Source organism: Gobius niger, assembly GCF_951799975.1.
Source record: "Gobius niger genome assembly, chromosome: 2".
In the NCBI taxonomy this organism is placed as follows: domain Eukaryota; kingdom Metazoa; phylum Chordata; class Actinopteri; order Gobiiformes; family Gobiidae; genus Gobius; species Gobius niger.
The window spans coordinates 33,292,631-33,313,255 of record NC_136853.1 but is presented as its reverse complement, the minus strand read 5'-3'; the positions used below and the strand labels follow the sequence as shown (position 1 = coordinate 33,313,255).

The 20,625-nt window shown below is 40.1% G+C and overlaps 1 protein-coding gene across 1 annotated transcript in view; it reads left to right on the top strand.

Moving 5' to 3' along the window:
* The window catches only part of cacna2d1a (calcium channel, voltage-dependent, alpha 2/delta subunit 1a), a 63,580-nt gene that overhangs the window by 40,142 nt on the left and 2,813 nt on the right, over positions 1-20,625 (top strand). The window contains exons 11-38 of the mRNA XM_079582752.1: positions 530-688; positions 1,519-1,623; positions 1,702-1,780; positions 3,145-3,194; positions 3,292-3,381; positions 3,729-3,791; positions 4,509-4,592; positions 5,477-5,551; positions 5,757-5,828; positions 6,313-6,384; positions 6,470-6,531; positions 7,405-7,481; positions 9,539-9,599; positions 9,660-9,766; positions 12,708-12,792; positions 12,925-12,987; positions 13,099-13,214; positions 13,298-13,369; positions 13,712-13,779; positions 13,872-13,910; positions 13,987-14,058; positions 15,303-15,455; positions 16,950-17,002; positions 17,127-17,182; positions 18,206-18,332; positions 18,924-19,036; positions 19,393-19,475; positions 20,311-20,399. Coding sequence (XP_079438878.1) covers positions 530-688; positions 1,519-1,623; positions 1,702-1,780; positions 3,145-3,194; positions 3,292-3,381; positions 3,729-3,791; positions 4,509-4,592; positions 5,477-5,551; positions 5,757-5,828; positions 6,313-6,384; positions 6,470-6,531; positions 7,405-7,481; positions 9,539-9,599; positions 9,660-9,766; positions 12,708-12,792; positions 12,925-12,987; positions 13,099-13,214; positions 13,298-13,369; positions 13,712-13,779; positions 13,872-13,910; positions 13,987-14,058; positions 15,303-15,455; positions 16,950-17,002; positions 17,127-17,182; positions 18,206-18,332; positions 18,924-19,036; positions 19,393-19,475; positions 20,311-20,399 — 2,345 coding nt within the window. The remainder of the gene's footprint in view (positions 1-529; positions 689-1,518; positions 1,624-1,701; positions 1,781-3,144; positions 3,195-3,291; positions 3,382-3,728; positions 3,792-4,508; positions 4,593-5,476; positions 5,552-5,756; positions 5,829-6,312; positions 6,385-6,469; positions 6,532-7,404; positions 7,482-9,538; positions 9,600-9,659; positions 9,767-12,707; positions 12,793-12,924; positions 12,988-13,098; positions 13,215-13,297; positions 13,370-13,711; positions 13,780-13,871; positions 13,911-13,986; positions 14,059-15,302; positions 15,456-16,949; positions 17,003-17,126; positions 17,183-18,205; positions 18,333-18,923; positions 19,037-19,392; positions 19,476-20,310; positions 20,400-20,625) is intronic.

Sequence of the window (20,625 nt, the reverse complement as noted above, 5' to 3'; positions counted from 1 at the left end):
TGCCTCAGGGGCACTGTGCTTGGGTCAGACTGTTTGTAATGCAGGCTACTAGTTACCATAGACTAGCACTAGCCTAGCACAAGCCTAGCACCAGTAAACTCTTCAAATATAAGGACTGCATGAATTTAAAAAAAAATAACAACACTCTGGATGAGGTCCCTTTAATATGAAAATGCATGTTAACTTTAAAAGGTACACAAGGTCAGTTTAGAGTCTGTGTATATTGCAGTGTCTTGTCTTCATGATATTAACTATATTGTGCTGTTTGTATCTCCTTTGTCAAATTTTACACCCTACTATCCCTTTTACGGTTTTCCCTTGTACCCTAAAGCTACATTTGGTTTGTGCTTTATAGTAAACATAGACATTTCTTTTTGCTTTTGTCCAAGTTGTGTTTTTTTTTTAATCTATGCGTGAATCTTTCGTTATAAAGTTGAATTAGTTTGCATGACATAATCACACACATATTTATTAGAAATATGTGGCAGAGCCTTTCCTGTTCTTCAACCCTGATTCCCTCTCCCTCCAGTTCAATGAGAAGGCCCAGGATGCAGCGTGTTTCACCAACCTGGTCCAAGCGAATGTGCGCAACAAGCGCGTTCTCAAAGACGCGGTCCAGAGCATCACGGCGAAGGGCATCACTAACTACAAAGGAGGGTTTGAACTTGCATTCAAACAGCTGGCTCAGGTACGACCATCTCAGGGCAGGCCAAAAGAACCACTCGAACGCCGTGGTGACACATAAGGGGAGGAGGAGTGTTTGTGCATTTGATGGACCGGGTGTTGCCAAGACATCTCTGGCATTCTGTTAAACCAAACACTGTTTATTTTATTTTTTCATATTGTGTACAGGCCCATAAAAAGTCTCAAAAGGGCTAGTCATTTTAAATCTGTACTTGATGTATTTAGCAAATGTAAAAACCTAATACGTATCACTAATAGTAATAATGAAAAACAGTGGACCATGGCACGACCTGTAAAAAGGAAGGCAACAGTGCCCTCTTCTGGTCTTTATTTGAAAATTACATATTTAACCTCTTAACCAAGTGCATTTTCTCCAATTCTTTACCCAAATCTAAAGGTTCCTCAACTGGAGAGCAATAGTGTAGAGCCTCATTTGAAAGCTAAGACCGACAAAACTGAATGTAACTTTTTTGTCATGTTGTTGCTGCATTTTTGTAATGTTTTTGAAGCGTTTTTTTTTTCATGTTTTTGACGCTTTTTCGTTGTGTTTTTGTTTGTTTTTCATCAGGGTTTTTTTGGACACTTTTTGGTACTTTTTTGTTGTATTATTGTTGCTTTTCTGGCACATTTTTGGTGCTCTTTTGTTGCTTCTTTGTTGCTTTTTTGTCACTTATTTGTCCCGTTTTTGTTGCTTTGTTTTGTCACTTATTTGCATTTTCGTCCTCGTTTTTGTCAAGAAGCTTTTAGATTTGGGTAAAGCCAAACTGCAGCAAATGTGTTCGGTTCAGGTGGTTTAGTTTTCTGATGACTTTAACATATGATTTTTTCTTGTAGGTGAATATCACAAGAGCCCATTGTAACAAGATAATCATGCTTTTTACGGATGGAGGAGAGGAGCGGGCTGAGGAGATTTTTGAGAAGTATAACCCCAAACAAGCGGTAAAGATTGCATGGTATTTGGATGAGATCACTGCATACATGTATTCAATTGATTGTTTTCCGAAATTATTTTTTTAGGTGCGCATCTTCACATTTTCAGTTGGTCAACACAACTATGACAAAGGACCTATACAATGGATGGCTTGTGCTAACAAAGGTACAATCAATATCAGCTGAGTGCAAAAAAAACAACACAAAAAAAGACACAGCATTTCTGACCGGGAACGAAACTCTACTCAAATGTAACGATAATATTTAACCTTTTACAGATATATCCTACAGCACATGAATAATTGTAATAATATAATGCATATGGTGTCTTAACCTTTTACCCCCGGCCTGAACCAAGTGCATTTTCTCTGGTTCGGCTTTATCCAAATGTAAAAGCTTCTCGACTGGAGAGCAACAGTGTAACGCCTCATTTGAAAGCTAATTGTCACATTGTCGCGTTTTTGTCACTTTTTGGAAGAATTTTTGTCTCTATTTATTTATTTTTTGTTATGTGTTGATTGTCCTTTTCCCCTTCCTTTTTTGTGGGTGTTTCTGGCACGTTTTTGTGGCTTTTTTTGCTGCGTTTTCATCCTTGTTTTCGTTGCTATTTTGATGCTTTGATGCAAACTGGAGAAAATGTGCTCGTGAACAAAGAGCATTTTCTCCAGTTCAGCTTTACCCGAATCTAAAAGCTTCTGAATTGGAGAGCTTATAGCCTGTAGGCCAGTGTAACACCTCATTTGAAAATTAAGGCCTAAGCTCTTTCATCTCAATTTTTTGGTAATATTTTAGTCATCATTTCTTGGCGCTTTTGACATTGCGTTTTTGTAAAGATTTTTGTGCGCCTTCGTGAAAGTATTTGTTGCGTTTTTGTCATGTTAGTCATGTTTTTGCCGCCTTTCATAAAAGTTTTGGTTAGTTTATGTCACGTTTTTGTCACGCTTTCATCACGTTTGTCTTACGTTTTCGTTACATTTCTGTGGCTTCATCGCAGTTACATTACACTGAAAAAATGGGGCCAAAACACTACAAAAAAAGCAATGAAAACGCAGCAAAACAATGAAAACGTGATAGAATTCTGGCGAAGAAATTTACAAAAAGCAACGAAAACGACTGAAACTTGACTACAAAAACAAGGAAGAAGCTTAGATGAGTTTTGTAGGCCTTAGCTTTTAAATGTGGCGTTACACTGGCCTGTAGGCAGTAAGCTGTCAGGTCAAGAAGCTTTAGGTTTGAGTAATGCTGAACTGGAGAAAATGTGCTTGGTTACAGTGGGGGTTAAGAAGTTAAGAGGTTAAGTGCATCGAATGACGGAAGCAAGGCTGCCAATCTGCACTAACCACTCACTCATTCACTCACCTACCTGGTATTCCCTCACGGTCTCCCATATAGTTTCTAGCCACAGCCAACCCTGCTTAGCTTCTGAGATCAAGTCATTTATGTTCGTTGTATAATAATTGCTATTGTTTTTAGTATTTGGTTTTATTTGTTTATAGAACTGCATTGATAATACTACTTGCTTTCTTCTAGGGTACTACTATGAAATACCCTCCATAGGCGCCATCAGACTCAACACTCAGGTAAGTCATGTCTTTGCCACCCTACTACTGCGTCCTTAGAAATGTTAGCAAACTGCTCCCCCTTGTGGTTCATGGCATTATTTCATTTGATTTAAAGGAATACCTTGATGTCTTGGGCCGACCTATGGTTAAGGCAGACAGAAAAGCCAAGCAGGTTCAGTGGACCAACGTCTACCTGGACGCACTGGTAGGTTCATGTTGAATCCAGTATTCTTTTTCTACTTTTGCAATTAGCTAGTCAATGTTGCCAACACAAATATCAGCCTGTTGTGAAATACAAATCAGACATAAACTACACTTGAGAAGATAGCAAGTTGCTGTTTTTGTCATGTTTGCGGCCTTATCAGCATTCAGGCGACTGTGTGGATTAGAGAGCTGTCTGGGGCTGCTTGGTCCATTATTTTAGCCGATAAGGGATTGTCAGCTTCCCTTAGCCTTGATCCTGAGCAGATGTATCTCTGTCATTTGTAAGTAATGCTTGTTTTTGTTTTATTTTGTACAGTATAAAACACATTTGTTTGCTTTATGTTGTAGGAGCTTGGCCTTGTCATCACTGGGACGATGCCTGTGTTCAACAAGACCAGCACCGGGTCAAAGGTACAAACTGTACAGGGATATGTTCATTCATGCAGTATGTTTCTTCACTTAACCTCGTTTACTTCTTAAGCCTTTTGTCTTTTTTCTCTACAATGTTAAATTGCTTTCTCTGTCCATGGCATCAGTCTTCCTTTTATTTCACTGACAGACAGAATTTACTGCACATCTGCTGATTTACAACAGTTTTTGCAACACACTATGATTTTAAATAAACTTCCGACATGAATACCAAATGCACACAATTATTATCCCATCTGAAACTTTCACTCCCTGCTATGTTGCGGTGGTCCGTTGTATCCTTTGTTGATGCAATAAAAGCCCTTGCAAAACCTCCCATGTGCCTTGACAGGAAGAGGAACTAGGATGTCAAAGCAAGAATCAAAAAAAGAGATCAAACCTGTATATCAGAAAGACAAATGATCCAGTAGCTAAGTAGTTCAAGATGAGTTTTCACGTCAACCTCGAAGGAGCTGAGGTTACTTCGGCTGTGACTGAAGAGAGAGTGGAAATGCCTTGTCCGTGAGTCATGGCAGCGTGTAAAGCTTTTGGGAATGAGACTGTCCAGATTTCAAATGTTGTCCATTTCCTTGAAGTCATTCAGAATACGCAGAGGGACTTGACTCATCCAGAAAGAACAACAGAGATCTGAAGTCGGCCCTGGTAGAAAGAAGGTTATCTTCCTCTGACTCTGGTCTCTCTCCCCTGTTTTACTTTCAGAAATCACAAAACCAGCTCATCCTGGGAGTTGTGGCCATTGATGTCTCTTTGGACGACATCAAACGACTAACTCCTAGGTTTACTGTAAGTCAATGATGCATTTACTTGAACATTTTACAGATGGCACATGCATGTACTGTGTTTGTCTACAGTGGCTCTCAAACTCTTTAAAGCCACACTTAGTAGAATGTAACCCAAAAATTGTATTTAAATACAAAAAAAATACTTCATGAATCTTCAAACAAACATGAGCCTTTCCTCAGCTCTCCTAAGACATGACTGGAGCTTTACTGGGAGTGGGTTTGTCTCCAGCTCGTCTCCATGGAGATGTGACTAAAGGCAGCCGAGTTTGAGATTTAAGCACTGCAGAATAAGCATTTTGTGTGTTGAGCTGGTCATTTGGAACATGTTTTGTACTGATGGCAACAGTACAGTCCTAAATGTTACACACTGTGCTTTTAAGTACCATCTACATTTTTTTTTTTTGTCCACAAGAACTAAACAAGGTCTTAGGTCTCTTTATTCTTGACTCCACGCACTTCAATTCCAATTTGCTTGTATTGTGTCAACAAATTCTATTCTGTTATGTCCTTTTCTCTTCTAAACAATCTAAACAAGGTCTATATCAGGTCAGAATTTGGCAGAATTTTTCATGCGTAAAATACTGGATGACTCAAGTAGTTTTAAACAAGAACTAATAAAAATAGGAAAAAGACATGGATAAAACTAAAATAAAGAATATCTAATAATAATAAACCTGCAGAGGAGCTTGAATACAAGAAGCAGCCTACAGTGGGGCCCGTACCACAGTTTGAGAACCACTGATCTAAAGAATTACAAAGTGTGAACCAGGTGTACACCAACTACACGATGAGTGAGTGGGTAAATTATGATTAAAACATACACACAACACAATGTCCTTTCCATACTTCTCTGTTTTTCATATTTTCCCTACTTACTTACTCCAGTTTGGACCAAACGGCTACTACTTTGCCATTGACCCCAATGGCTATGTGCTGCTTCACCCAAATCTCCAGCCCCTGGTACGTCATGTTGTTGTCACCACAGTAAACTAAGCCTTTGGCCCTCAATCCGTTGCTTAATTACCTTTTACTTAGTATAAACCAGAATCGAAAACAGGGCCTAATGTTTGTTTATCACAGAATTACCAGCAAAGGCTGCGCTGATTACCACAAATTCGCAATAATAATGTGTAATGCATGTCTAATTAGTTGTATTTACATGCAGACTGCCAAATTTGATGAACCTGTAACACTGGATTTCCTGGATGCTGAGATGGAAAATGAAGTCAAAGTGAAGGTTTGGAGAGATTTAACATATATTCAGCCTTGTTACTCACATATTGAGGTTTGGGGGAAAATATAAGTAAGTACTATGGGGCGGGTCAAGTAATTTGGACAGAAGGATGAGACAAAAAAAAATGTAGGCAGTTATAGTTTAGTTTATCTGAGCAATTTACATTCTTTATTCATACAGAACTCACATTATACAGTTCTGGAAGCACAAGGAGTAGAACGAAGCAAGAAGGCTTATGTGCACTTGCCCTGCATTCAATATATATGAGGACCCGGTCCACTGACAAGAAATAATTCAAAACAAAATGTTATATTCTGTTAATGGAAAAGTCTCTGTCAAAGAAAATTACATGACTGACATGCAGTTTCACCACTGCTTTCATTGCCCATATTCATATAGTGTGACATTGCTGGGAGACTGACACACTGTTCACATTCGATTTTTTTACACCGAAATCAATGCTTTAGAATATTTATTTATTTGACAGATGAGGAAAAACATGATTGATGGAGGCAAAGGAGAATACACAATGTCCACTCTTCTCAAGTCCCAAGACGAGGTAATTGTATATTTCTGTCATATGAATAATGACTGTATTATGAATATTTTTGGCATTTTATAATGTTCTCTGTTCGTCTTAAAAGCGCTACATGGATGTCGGGCAGAGGACATACACTTACACATCTGTGAAGAACACAGATTATAGGTAAATATATCAAAACACTTCCAGTAGAGGTGGCTGATATAGTATCGTGTACTGTACAAGACAAAGTTAAATTGGCAGGGCGCTGTTCTGTCCTTGGGTGTTGAGTGATTTTGTTCTGTTTTTGAGAAACACATTGACCTAGAAATATTTAAAGCAGTACTAAGGGGATCAGCCCTATGTTCCCCCCACTTCTATTGATTACGATTAGGCACCAGCCCATTATCCTTAAGGCTAGTGGCTATGGCAGGGTCAGGGTGAAACTGATTGACGTATGTATGACGTTTCACTCTCATGACTTGTGTTGGTTGATGTACCAACTCACCTACGAAAGAAAAATTGGTAAATTGGTACACACCCGTACTAAGTAACTTGTTAACCTTAATAAACCCTTTCTGTAGTCCCTCTGGGACTGATGGGATGATTGGGGGGGGGTCTTTCATCTCCCCCTGGTGTCTCTGGCCAGAAAACCACAATTGCAACTTTCCCTGCACCGGGTCGTAGCCACCAATACACACTAATGGAATCCCGAAGAAGAAGCTAACAGGCTAACGGGCAAAGCTAACTGCGGGCTAGCGCTACTTAGTCAGTATTTACAGCCAAGTCTGATTGAAAAATATATATATCTCCGTTAAAATATCCCTCTCTCCCTTTGTATTTTTTGTCAGCGTAGTATTTACTCTCACGGACAATTAATGAGTAAAAAAACGCAACATGCTACGTCACCTGCAGTAGCGCTTATGGTAACTTATGAGTTTCTTAGTACTGCTTTAAATGCACATTTTCTGAAAAAAAAAATGTGAGACACAAATATAGACACTTGTTGTATGTAGTGAATGAGTTTAGTAACTGCTTTTTGCATGTGTGCTTGTTTAGCCTCGCTCTGGTTCTCCCCGAGTACAGTAAGCACTACATCCAGGCTACAATTGGAGACACTATCACCCAGGCCAAATGTAAGTCCAGCCTTAAATCCTCTCTGCGCACTGTAACATTTGCATTTCATTTATACAGACAGTAGACAAATAGTTCTGACTGGGAAATGGCTGCTAATGTTCTCCAGCAGCCCCATATTTACTCTATGCAAGTTTCAGAAATACTCATCTTATGGTTTTTATCAACTATTAGCACATATGCCTTCTCATTGACTCAATCTGCCCTCAGTTGTGGTGCTGTTCAAAGCCTTGTTACCAGACAGCAGGACGAGTGGCTTGGGTCTCCAGTTTCATAAATTTAGCTTTGTGTCTTCATGCTACCCTGAGAGATGTTATAGATTCAAGCAGAACTTCGACATGGCTCCGTTATGCTTTCATGTCCGTTGAGCCTGGTCTGTTCTCTCTTGTAAAAGATGTCACTGACTCATAGTGTTTCTCAAAGGATTGTTTTACTGTGTGTTGACTGCAGTTAAGACGGAGCCGACAGTGATTAGGCCCTGTTGCTCGTCTGTCTGTTAGCTTGTTAGCCCGATTCAAAGTACCTCGTGGTTAGTAACTGGTGGCATAAATAGAAATATTTCCCAAGCCATGAATTCTATCTCGATATGGCTAAAACCAAAATTCATTGTGTATTTGATTATATAATTATAATAGATCAAATTATTTGTTGTTGTTTTTTTTGTGTGTGCAATATTCTTATTCACATCTGAATAAAATATTGGAGGTTTTTCTATTTCCTTACATCTTCCTTTCTCCTTTCCTGATGTGTTCCCCTTGTCTGGTCCCTGCTGATTTGCTGGATTCTCTGCAGCCTTTTTGGGCAAGTATTTTCATCTTGTGTGTTTAACACTATTTGTACTTTTTAATTGACTTTTGGATGTACATCTAGCGAAGCTCTCTAAAATTGTCCTTTATATTAGTGGCTTCTGATATAATAGACAGTTATGAGGTAATGGTGCCAGCTGGCACCTGCTGCCAGAAACACATTTGAGTCCAGCGTGTGCCTACAAAAAGAGTGGATGCATGCATTTATACTCCACCTGCTCAACTGGTCCTCTCTGATGTGGTTTTGCTTTCCAGCCAGGTGTTTCTCATGTTATATTACGTTAGTGTTGTTTTCTTTTTGGTATCAGCCTTCCAACATATAGTTAAAGCTATTTGCATAATACACTTTTGTAAACTTTTATGGACAAGTGTCTAACTATCTTCTTTCTGTGTAAATTGTACACTTTGTAGATTTTTAAGCACTCGAGGAACATCAAAGGAAAAGCTCAGGGGGCGATTAGTCAGTCACAGCCACTCTGGCCAACAAAGAGGTTCAGAAGTAGCCTGTGCCGCGATGCGTGTAGTTGCTGTACATTATAGTGCAGTTGTCAACATAACGTGCCGAGTGCAATGTCAGAGCTGGTCTGTGGTTAATATTTCATAGTTTGATCAGATGTGCACATGACACTGTGGTGCAAATCCATGACTGAAGTTGGTTAAGTCCATGGATTTACTTTGTCACACAAGGAATTTTAATAAAAATGCTAAAATCACGTCTAAGTGATGACTTAGTCCAGACCACATTATAGGCTCCTCTTTGTGCCCCCATCAGTGCTGTCTTCATGTACATCCAAAGGCCTCAACCCGTTTGACTGGGAGCAATATTTCTATTCAGGACTCGTTCTGTGAATAAAATATTGTGTCACCTTTAAACCCTGTGGTTACACCCTGTCTCTTCTGCCTTTCTCTGCCTCTTGTCTTCACCTCCCTCGGATCGACCCTCCCTCACCCTCACTCTCTCTCTGCTGGGATTATTTTTCACTCCAGGGAAAGAGGGCAAGTATTTTTTCCTTTACTTTCATCCCGTTTCTCTTGTTCTTGAGTCGGTCAGACCTGTACCCAGAGTACTTGACCTACACCACAGTATGCCGTTTATTGTTTCAGGCTGTTGTCATTTTTTTTAGCTTTACATTACTCAAATATTATAACAAGCCGGCCTAATTATCTCATGAATAGATTTACTGATGTTTATTATTAGACAATTCTTTAAGGTTCTATTTCTAATAATTACTCGAATATATGTTTTACACCAGTTTCCGAAAGCCTCCTTGCAGACAAGTTTGATGAATATGCCTACACATTTATTGCGCCAAGGTAAGTAGTAGTAAGTACTAATACTACAGCATTATGTACAGTAACAGTTTCGCTCCATAGGGAATACTGCAAGGACTTGAAGCCACCGGACAAGAACAGCAACAACACCGAATTCCTCATGGAGTTCAACAACTACATTGACACAAAGACGCCCAACAATCCCATGTGTAAGTTACAAACAAAAAAAGAGTAAATCTGAGCTTTTTATCCTTTATATTAAAACTGTGTCAGTCCCATGCATCGATAAATAGAATGAAAGTATTTGGCAATCATTTTATTTTCAATGTGCAGTGTTTATGACTCAAGATCTGGGATGTTTGCAGTATTACCACTTCTAAGTCTAGGAGAATGTATTTTAACCATCTGGCCCCACAGTTAGGGGATTTTATGGACGTCGGCCAAACTATTCCCTCGAGTGACTTGTTGCAGTGAAATACAAGTCTGGTTGGATGCTTTTGGTGTGCATGACCAAGCCTATATTGCTATATTGAATTCCTGTGTCCGTGGTACCCATTTTGGAGATGGCGTTAAAAGTCTGACCATCACATGGCTGAGTGCACATGTGGTTGGATCTGACGTACACACAGGTATTCGCGCCTCATATGCCTTCCACACTCCAATGGCCGCTCCACCACATCCAATTACTGTGTGTTTGTGAGAAAGAGCAGGACGCGTCAGGCAGAAAGCATGAATGGACCAATAAAACACCAATCAGAGGCCAGTGGACCTTCCCTTTAACATTTGACCCACCCAGGCATTATGTCCTCAGCCAGACTATAAAAGATGTCATGAAATTGAGGCTATTATGTCGTGATAATTGCTTAATTTTAACTGCTGTAATTAGTTCATGATTAATTGTCGAGAGCTTCGTTAACTAAAATACTAACAATACATTTCTTATGCTGTAAAGAAGAGAATGAGCCACAACCTCTTAAATAGTAGAGCGGGTTGTCTATTAATTGTGTCCTTGGGCAAGACACTTCACCCACCTTGCCTGTATGAATGTAGTGTGTGTGTGTGGGTGGCTGGTGGTGGTCGAAAGGGACCAATGGATTTGTAGCCTCGCTTTTGTCAGTTTCTCCGGGGATGGAGTGAATGAATAATGCAATGTAAAGCATTTAAAAAAAAACTATGTAAAGGTTAAAACATTTTTTTTTTTCAATTTCTTATTTTAATTCAAAACAGCAGTAACTCATGCCCCTAGAGGCCAGAAGCGTCACTGCAGGTGTCGTAGCATGTTGCAGGTTTTTTTTTTACGCATTGATTGTCCGTGAGAGTAAATACTACGCTGACAGAAAAGACAAAGGGAGAGAGGGATATTGTACATTGTGCCACAACTCAATGACAAAATTGAGACAATTTTTTTCACTCAAACTTGGCTGTAAACACTGCTAAAGTGGCGCTAGCCCGCAGTTAGCTTTGCCCGTTAGCCTGTTAACTTCTAATTTGTGATTCCATTAGTGTGTATTAGTGGCTCCTACCCGGAGGCAGGGAAGTTGCAAGGATGGTTTTTTGGACAGAGACACCAGGGGGAGATGAAAGACCCCCCAATCATCTCATTACCACTTGTATTACCCCCAGAGGGACTACAGAAAGGATTTATTAGGGTAAACAAGTTACTTAGTTCTTCTTTAACACACAAACTTAGAAAATCATGCAAAAACAGAACAATACAATAGGTACAATTCAACCCAAATTAATTTGAATAGTTAAAGAAATAAAAAGCTCAGCTTTCATTTGCAATCTTGCTCCACATGATACACTTCTTTCAGTTTATTTTTCCATTAGGTAATGGTGGGAGGCTGAGGCTTGAGCCAAGAGACCGTAGTCATTTTCTTTGGAATTAGGAGTAGTATTTTTAGTTGGGAAATTTGATCTGAGGTTGCTTGGGGAATATTCCCAACATGATGACATTTCGTTTCAATGGAATTTCAACATGTATTGTGCACAACTGTGTTAATGGGATGATTGGGGGGTTTTTCATCTCCCCCTGGTGTCTCTGGCCAGAAAACCACATTTGCAGCTTTCCTGCCTATGGGTCGGAGCCACCAATACGTGCTAATAGAATCACGAAGAAGAAGCTAACAGGCTAACGGGTAAAGCTAATTGCTGCCACTTAAACAGTATTTACAGCCAAGTTTGAGTGAAAAAAAAAATCTCCATTGTGTCATTGAGTTGTGGCACAATGTACAATATCCCTCTCTCCCTTGGTCTTTTCTGTCAGCGTAATATTTACTGTCACAAACAATTTATGAGTAAAAAAACGCTACAACACCTGCAGTTGCGCTTTAGCCTCTAGGGGCATGAGTTACTTAGTACTGCTTTAATCCGCAATGGGTCATCACTTTAGTTCTTGTGTCATACTCACTTTCAAAAAGAGTAGCATTTAGTGTATAATGTGTTGACTGATGCAAATCTCTAAAATGCACACATGAAAGCCAACAAAATACTGTACTAAAAATACATATTTGCTCATTTTCCATAATGCATTTAACATTTAACCAGCCTATAAAACCACAAACCCAAATATTATTTTTGCCGTGATTAGCTGCTATTTTAATAGAGTCCACAGTGAGCGCAAATGGCATGACTACGTTAGACCCTTGTGGGCTATTTAGGGGCTCAAGTATCGTTACACTTTTTACTTGGTTAAGCCACTACAGAAGTTATAAGTACATCAGGAATTTGTGTGGCTGCCTTCAATAAAGATCTCCTTAATGAAAACCACGGTGCGCGCTGGGTAGGTGGTGTGGCGGGGAAATAAAGCGTTTGAGCAGCTGTTCTCTCTGATGTGTGTGGTTGTGTTATAAAGATTGAGGGAAGGTGGTGGAGGGATCAACGAGCCTCGATGTTAATGGACTGGAGCGAGTTGCCGGAAAGTTCAAAGTGGTCGCGCGCTGCATAGGAACGGACCAGCGCCTTTTATCACCTGTTATGTTTGTCATGTGGTCATGTTGGACGTCTTGGAAAGTCTTTTTTTTTTTTTTTTTTTTTTACACCCAACCTAACCTACCGCCTACAACTATTCACTAATGGTTTTAATATAGTTGACTTTATTAAGTATCTCTAACATAGTGTGATATTGTATTTCATTCTTTCTGTCTTTAGGTAATGTTGACATGGTGAACCGGTTGCTTTTGGATGCCGGCATCACTTCTGATCTCATAAAGCGCTGGAGAAAAACTGCCACGCCGTAAGTCGCTTTTCCTTTCTTGCGCTCCTGATGTTACAACTACAATATGTCACTCCATAAAATAAAACACACAATCCTGGACTGCTCGGTATCCAAATTCAGCATTGAATCTTTGACACATTTGTCGTTCAGGAACGGTGTGATTGCCAGATTCGTGGCCACTGATGGGGGCATCACCAGAGTATATCCCAAAAAGTAAAAGTAACATCTGTTCATATGATAAAATCAACAATTGCATTTAATGAAGCTGTAGCTGGAAACGTCACGTGTTAGGTTTTAAGTCAATAATTGAAATGTCTTTGACAGCGCTGGCCTTAACTGGAAGGAAGATGCCGAGACGTACGAGTCGAGTTTCTACAAGAGAAGTCTGGAAAATGATCTGTATATTTTCACTCCAACGCCTTACCTTGACCGAGATAATTGTAAGTCTTACTCTGCTGTGCATTTTCCTTCAATTACTTTGCATTTGTATACTTAAATCGCATCCCTATATTTTCCTTTATAGCAAGTGACGACTCCATACTTGTGAGCAGAACTGTGGACATCACCTTGAAAAACATCACGCTCAAGCCCGCTGGTAAGGCCAGTGAGATGAACCTGTGACTTTCTCTCACTGATCACCTCCCACATTTGTTTTGTCATGTTGTCATCCTCATGTGCGACCTCGGGGCTTTAAACCCTTCTTATACCTGCACCTGACACGCAGCGGGGGGAATGGGCTTCACTGTTAAGAGAAGCCGTTTGTCTGTTTCTCACTCTCCGTCTGACATATGCACACAAACAAATGCATACTAACCACACATCACATTGTCTGCTCCTCTGATGTCACGCCAAGTTTGCATTGGAACAGTTCAAAGAGGAAAGTTGACTGAGGGGTTGGCTATGATCTAGGATGTCTGCTCTCTCTGTTTGATCCCAGTGGTTGGAGTAAAGTTGGACATCAATGCCTGGATGGCCAGTTTCATTAACACTACACAGAGACTGAACGTGAGTACTTTTACATTGTGCATGATGTGATGCTTAAGTCATTTACCTATTTAGTCTTTTGAATTGTTTATTTACTTTATGTTGTATTTCAGTGCAATGATGAGATCTGTGGCTGTCAAAGAAATGATGAGGTTTAATATTCACTTTATACTATTATGTTCAGTTTGTGTTCAGAACAGAACGTAATGCTGTGCTGGTGTATTTCAGTATGTAGACTGTGTCATTCTCGATGATGGGGGTTTCCTGGTGATGTCCAACAGAGACACATACATAGATCAGGTATGTATTAGATTCATCTGTCCAATTTATTTTAGTTACATACCATGCCAGTTGTAATAAATGGCTCGTCGTCAATGAGCTGTAGCTCATTAAAGAAACGTAACGAAATATAACCTGAGTGGTCTTAAGGGAGCTGGAAAATTCAGTCCTGCAGGAATTTAGTAAATTTGAATTTTTATTTTCATATAGCTGGACACTATCTTGTAATCAGTTTTAAATGCAAATCAAACTGTCACACATGTCTAAGGCAGTGATTTGCTCGAGCTATTATGTTTCAGTGGTGGTATAATTGTATCAGGAACCCCTTGTTTGACATACAGTAAGTGTGCACAATTTTCCCGTTGCCCTATGTTAAACGCTGAGCAGGGCCCCTGCTGCTGTCTGAGTAAATGTTTTTTCATGCCGCGGCTCCTTCCTAATCAGAGCTGGGTGTGCGCTGGATAAATCAGTCCCCTCTGAAGTTTGGCAGCAGCACTAAAACTCAGGGACCTGAGGCCGTGTTTGGAGAAGGCCGTGTGCCCTCAATCATATTTCCTACAGGAGCAAAGTCTCTGCTTCGCAACAAGCTTCTCGCTTACTCTATATTTATGTCTTCGCTCTCCTGCCCATTCTTTTCTTTCTCTGAGGTCTTCAGGGAGTCTGCAGCCAAGAGGCCTGTGACTGTTAATTCATTATTTGTGTTATTGCACAGGGAAAGGAGAGAAGTCTCTCTTTACCTTATTGATTGGAAGATTTATATATCATTTGGCCATTTGTCTGAAGAGGATGGGTTGTTTGCAATGACCTGACAAAGTGGAAGAACAAGAGGTGCCTTACACTTCCTCTTCTCAAGTGCAGACAGATGCATTACTTACCTTGATGAGTGCTGCTTTCTAGCCTCCTTTTGGAGAGACTAGTGCTTAAACGCTCCCACACGCCATCCTGTCACAGCTGAAACAGCGGAAAAACATTTTCCTCTTTGGTTGTTGTTATTAGTCTGGACTGTGCTGATCAGATTATACTGTACATCAACTCGGCTCCGTGACATTTACTGCCTATAGTTTAAACCTTTCACTCAAATTGTGTCCGTGCCAGACTGTGCCTCTTCACATGTTCGCCCTATAGGTTTTACCAACAACTTGGATATAAAAAGTCTAAATTAATTGTTGTATTAAATTGTATCAAACTTATAAGCCTGTTTCAGCAAACTTGCCAGAAATGTTCAAGTGATAACAGTTTTTGTGGTGTGTTGTTTTGGGTTTTAGATCGGACGATTTTTTGGTGTTATTGACCCCATCCTGATGGCTAGCCTCGTGAACTCATCATTATTCACCTTTAAGAATACGTTTGACTACCAGTCTCTGTGCGACCCTGTGAAAGAGACCAAAGCAGCTGCAGGCCTGCGCTCTGTCTATGTGGTGAGTTCCATAAGTCAGAGCTTGACTTACCGCACATTGAGACATAAAGATATTGATTCATACAATTACTCGCTCAGCTGTACACTGCAGAGGCATTCACTTTATCACTCTTTTCAGACGGTCCCTCTCTTGAGAACCATAAATTTAGACTGAGTTGATAAGAAACATGGGGGTCTGAGAAAGCAACAGGGAGAAGATCAGTAACAGTAACAGGATTAGTGTGTCCTCAGTGCTTAGCCAACTCACAAAGTGATTTTGTAACATGGGCTGTTTTTCATCACTCAAAAAATGCACAGCTATGAAATGATGAAAAATTGGCTGCAGACGCAGTCGTAATGATACTGAAGACGTACAAAATGCATGTGCTGAGTGTTAGTGCCATACGCTGACGCCTGCAACAGAAAGAAAAACATTTGTAGTTCACAGGTCTCCCATTTCCCAAAACTAATTGACATCTGTAAGCACATAATTTACCGACTTGTAGTACAACACGCTGTAGTCACCAAAGTGAGATGAAAGATGAAGATGTGAATGATCAAAGGCCCGGTGAACAGTGAGCGATGCCTTGAACACGGTTAGTTTGAACTCCTGGATGACTCAACACACGCAGACTACAGCGAGAGGACGCAGCACTGATTCACCAAAACAAGGCCTTTGCATGCTAACCATAATCAAAGCAGCATGTGCAGACCTGTGGTGCTTAGTTCATCATGTTTTCTATTGCATTTTTAATGGAGATGCACCGATCCAGCTTTTTTGCTACCGATATCGATACTGGGGTTTCATCTGCCAATATCTGATATTTACTGATACCAAGAGACTTTCTTAAAACTGTCTTTCTCTGAGTGAAACATGGGATTGACTCTTCTCCATTTTAAGATCAATATAGTCATATTTTATTGTCATGATATTACAGATCATTATATATATTGATAAACTAATGGATAAACATTTAACAAGGGTCACTGGATCACTGGACTTTTCTACATTAATATATGACAGGTTTTAGGTTCCATTAATATAAACAACTCACATGAACTGATCTGATCATTACAAATATGTTAGATCTGTTATTTCTTCAACTAAAATACAGACACTTGGATTCAGCAGTGGCCGCTATTATTTTATTAGGCTACTTTAAGAATTCCTATCATAGTTTCTGACCCAGCCTTAAGCATACTGCAGCATACTGATGCTAAACGCAGCATTTTGCGCGGCGATCAAAAATACATGTATGGAGGTTAAAAGTAACTCAGAGATTGAATTCTCCTGGTGCTGAGCTTCAAAATGATATACAGCATGTCCATATTCATTTAGATTTAGTTGGTAAAAGTTGTGTTTTTAAGACGTTGAGAGCCAAAACTGGCGGTTTAGGAACAGATATTTTTTCCAGTATCGGCTCCGATATCCGATACCAGTATCGGCTCCGGTGCATCCCTAATTTTCAACTATATCATCCATTTAAAAAAACACATATATTAACTCTCTTTTCAGCCCACCATTGCGGATATCCTGAATGTTGGCTGGTGGGCTACTGCTGCAGCTTGGTGAGTTATAGTTTATTTCCAAACTTTAGCAAAGTTTAAAGCATGAAATATTGCTTGGGATAACGGAGGAACATTTAGAAACATGCTTCATGTCTGAACGGCCGTAATGGTTTCTTTCTCTCAGGTCTATTTTGCAGCAGCTATTAGTGAGCATCACATTGCCTACATACCTAGATGCCAGTAAGTATCTTTTTTTGGTCAAATATTTACTCTTGACCAATGTGTTCAATTATCATGATTAACATACTACATACTAAGCAAAGTGCCAGACCGACCCACATGGATTAGACTCTAAATTCATTTTATTTTTATGTTTTCGTGATTGATCTGACGGCGTACAACATAGCGTATCGATCAATAATTTGACATGCAGCTATTTATCCACTACATTTAACATATTCAACATTTGGAGGGTTTTCTTTGTGATTCCTGGACGATTTTAAATGATTTCAGTATCGGGCTGATCCAAATGTCCTGTCTCTACTCGTTCCCCTGTCCACTCCTGCCTACAGAGCAGCCGCCCAGAGCCTCTGTCTCATCCCTCTTCCCTGTGACCAAATACATATGTGCCAGAAACGTTGCTTAAGACTTAAAGGTGCATTATGCAACTTTTTATGTGGGGAAAAAAAAGTTGATATTTGTGCATGTTTGACCTTGTAGTGACCCAGTGGATCTATGAGTGGTCAGCATTTTTTTTCTCCATCACAGTGGTCTCTATGGCGCTCCAGGATCAATAGTTTGGAAGGTTTTTGCTGCGCTTCTTATCATAAAACCTACAAAACATTTGATCCTGGAGTGTTGTAGAGACCAGTAGAAGTACCATACTGACCACTCCTACTGCCGCTGGGTCACTACAAGGTAAAATACGCACAAATATCAACTTTTTTTTCCACATAAAAAGTTGCATAATGCACCTTTAAACCAAAGCCTTTCGATTCACGGTTATGGATCAATGTACTTCAGTGTTCATGGTCCGCTACCTCAACTCGCGCACACATTTCCCCCGGTGGCGTGGGTTGTTTGGAAATTTGGAACCTGATTGACCCACGCAGTTGAAATAGGTTCTTCGCTTACACTTTATGCACAGGTGTCCCTTTAAAACAAAACAGAAAAACTTTAAGCCTTGAACTTTGATATTTGACCTGCCTGTACATCACTGACTTATTTGAAATGTATGCTGATTTATGCATTTATGTTTCCTAGCTGAAATTGATGATAAGATATCAGATGCCATGCTCAAAGAAGTGTGTATCACAGAGCAGACTCAGTATATGTTTGAAACACCCGACCTGACATTCAGAGGCACTTTGGACTGTGAAAACTGCTCCAGGTAAGAAGCAGGCCACATAAATCTCTGCAAACAAGGTGCATTAGGAAACAAGTGGAGCTGTGTGATGTGGGACCATTCAAACCTTGTCCCCAGAGGTGTCACTCAGAAAGAATTATAAAAGTTCACATGCCATAAAGGTGAAGTCAATTGTGTGGACCACCGTCCTGGCACGGTCCACATGTGGCTTACGCATATTTTTAAGGTCCCCTCGTGCCGGCTAATAGAGTGCCTGCCTGCGTGCTGCACGGCATACCTGCACATTAGCTACACATATGTTTCTCTTTAATGGCCGCCATAAAAAAGCAGAGAAAATCATTTGTGCACCGGTGACATGTGGGTTTCACTAAAGGTGCGGCAGGACAGTGGGGTGGCATAGCAGGTCTGTGTGCCCTCAACTATACAGAGCTTTACTAAGCTTTACTGTGAACTGCGATTGTTTTTGTAGATAAAATATGTCTAAGATTAAACCCCTCAGATTTTTAGGCACCTTGTTTTTCCGACCTCCTTCTCAGTGTTGTGGCTTTTATCTGCATCTTTTCTAAGTTGAACTCCTTGTAACTTGTCTCTTACAATTACTGTGTTCCTCTTCAGACTTTACCATGCTGAAAAACTGCCCAAGACAAACCTGGTCTTCATCATTGCTGATGCAGTTCACACCTGCACATCCTGCGATATCAAGCCTCTAGTACAGGACGAGCAGCCATGTATCCTTTGGCGCACGACATGCTTAAGAAAAAGAAATGGGCATTGGTAGAGGTTGTTGGCTTTTCAATGGCCTTGGCTACTTGGAGAGTAAAGTCAGATTTGAAAGTTGGCCGAGTCCTGCACAGGCTGTTCTGTGTCTGTGTGGCAGATGGAAGTGTGGGAGAACTTTGCTCAAGAGTTTACAAACAGTTGCGACGCGCTCTTAAACACTTCAGCCGGGGGTCAATAAGTGTGCATTATGCATGGAAAAGTTGTATAGTATCTGTGGGTATCCATTTTTACTTTAATCTTAAGTATTAAATTAATAGATGTATGGTAAGAGTTCGATTCACTTTATTCCTGACCATTCATTCAGCTGATGGACCGGATCCATGTGACATCGCCAAGAATCCTCGCTACAGGAAAGGACCTGATGTGTGCTTTGATAACAATGAGAGAGTAAGTACGCATTGCCTCAGGTTAAGAGCTATTTCAAGTGCACTGCTCTGTCAGTACAGAGGTTTGCACATCCCATTGCCAGGCTGCTAAAAAGTAAGACTCTTTATTCTACATAGGCCCAAAGAGATTTTAAAAAGTTGGCAGAAATGCTTTCTGCTGATGTTAAAATCAGATAAAATCAGATCATTTTTTCCCCCAGTTAAAATCAAGTGGGTGCCTTGAGGCCACTGTTTTTCACTTTGACAGCTACAACCATTTAGTACTGTACTTTACAGTTCCACTCAACGGAAAGATGAAAGAAGTGACCTAACATGGTGATGGCATCTTTAAAATTTAAGTTAATTGTATTGAAAATGTCTGTTTGCGAAAAATCAAATGTAGTAATTGCGTCTCATCATCAATGTAGCTGTCGAGATTGATTCTATCGTGAGTCTTTTCACAAAGTGATGAGACACTTAATGAGTTGTGAAATCTGATCCTTGGCATCTTTACATCACATCAACAAATACATGCATTATTTGTACAGGCATTTCCCACACAGAGACAAACACCCCTTGTATTCATGAGCAACTTGTATAGACAAACATTTTCATTGAGTCTGTGTGTGAAATCCCTGTATTATAACACTGTTTGTTTTCCCGTTTTAATCCTCCAGTGTCAGTTTTCTCCCTTCTTAATTAATACTTTCCTTTATAGTGAATGCTTTCTGTCGCTGTACTAAATCTTATGCCCTGTATTTTAATCTTACTTCTTTCTAACTGTGTGGACGTTGCTGCATGTTTCTCTTTCTCTGTTTTCTCTATTTCCTGCTTTGTGATTGGCTGTTGATGGTTAGGATGAGGTCATTTGCAGAAGGAGCGCAGGCTCCCCGTTGGCTTCTTCTCTGCTCATGTTACTGCTGCCACTGTTCATGTGCTGTCTCGGGTCAGTTCCATAACACTAGCACTCTTTTTCATTATTAGCACTTGAATGTTATCATTTACTCACTGTTTGGCTCTTCGACACCTCATGCTAAACTCTTTTCAAACCAACCTCTCCAGATTTCCTTCTCCTGCATGTGTCTTTTCCCATTCATCTTGTATTATCTATCCTTCATGTCTGTCTCTGCTCTATCACCATCTGTCCTTGCCTCGCTCTGACTTACCATGCT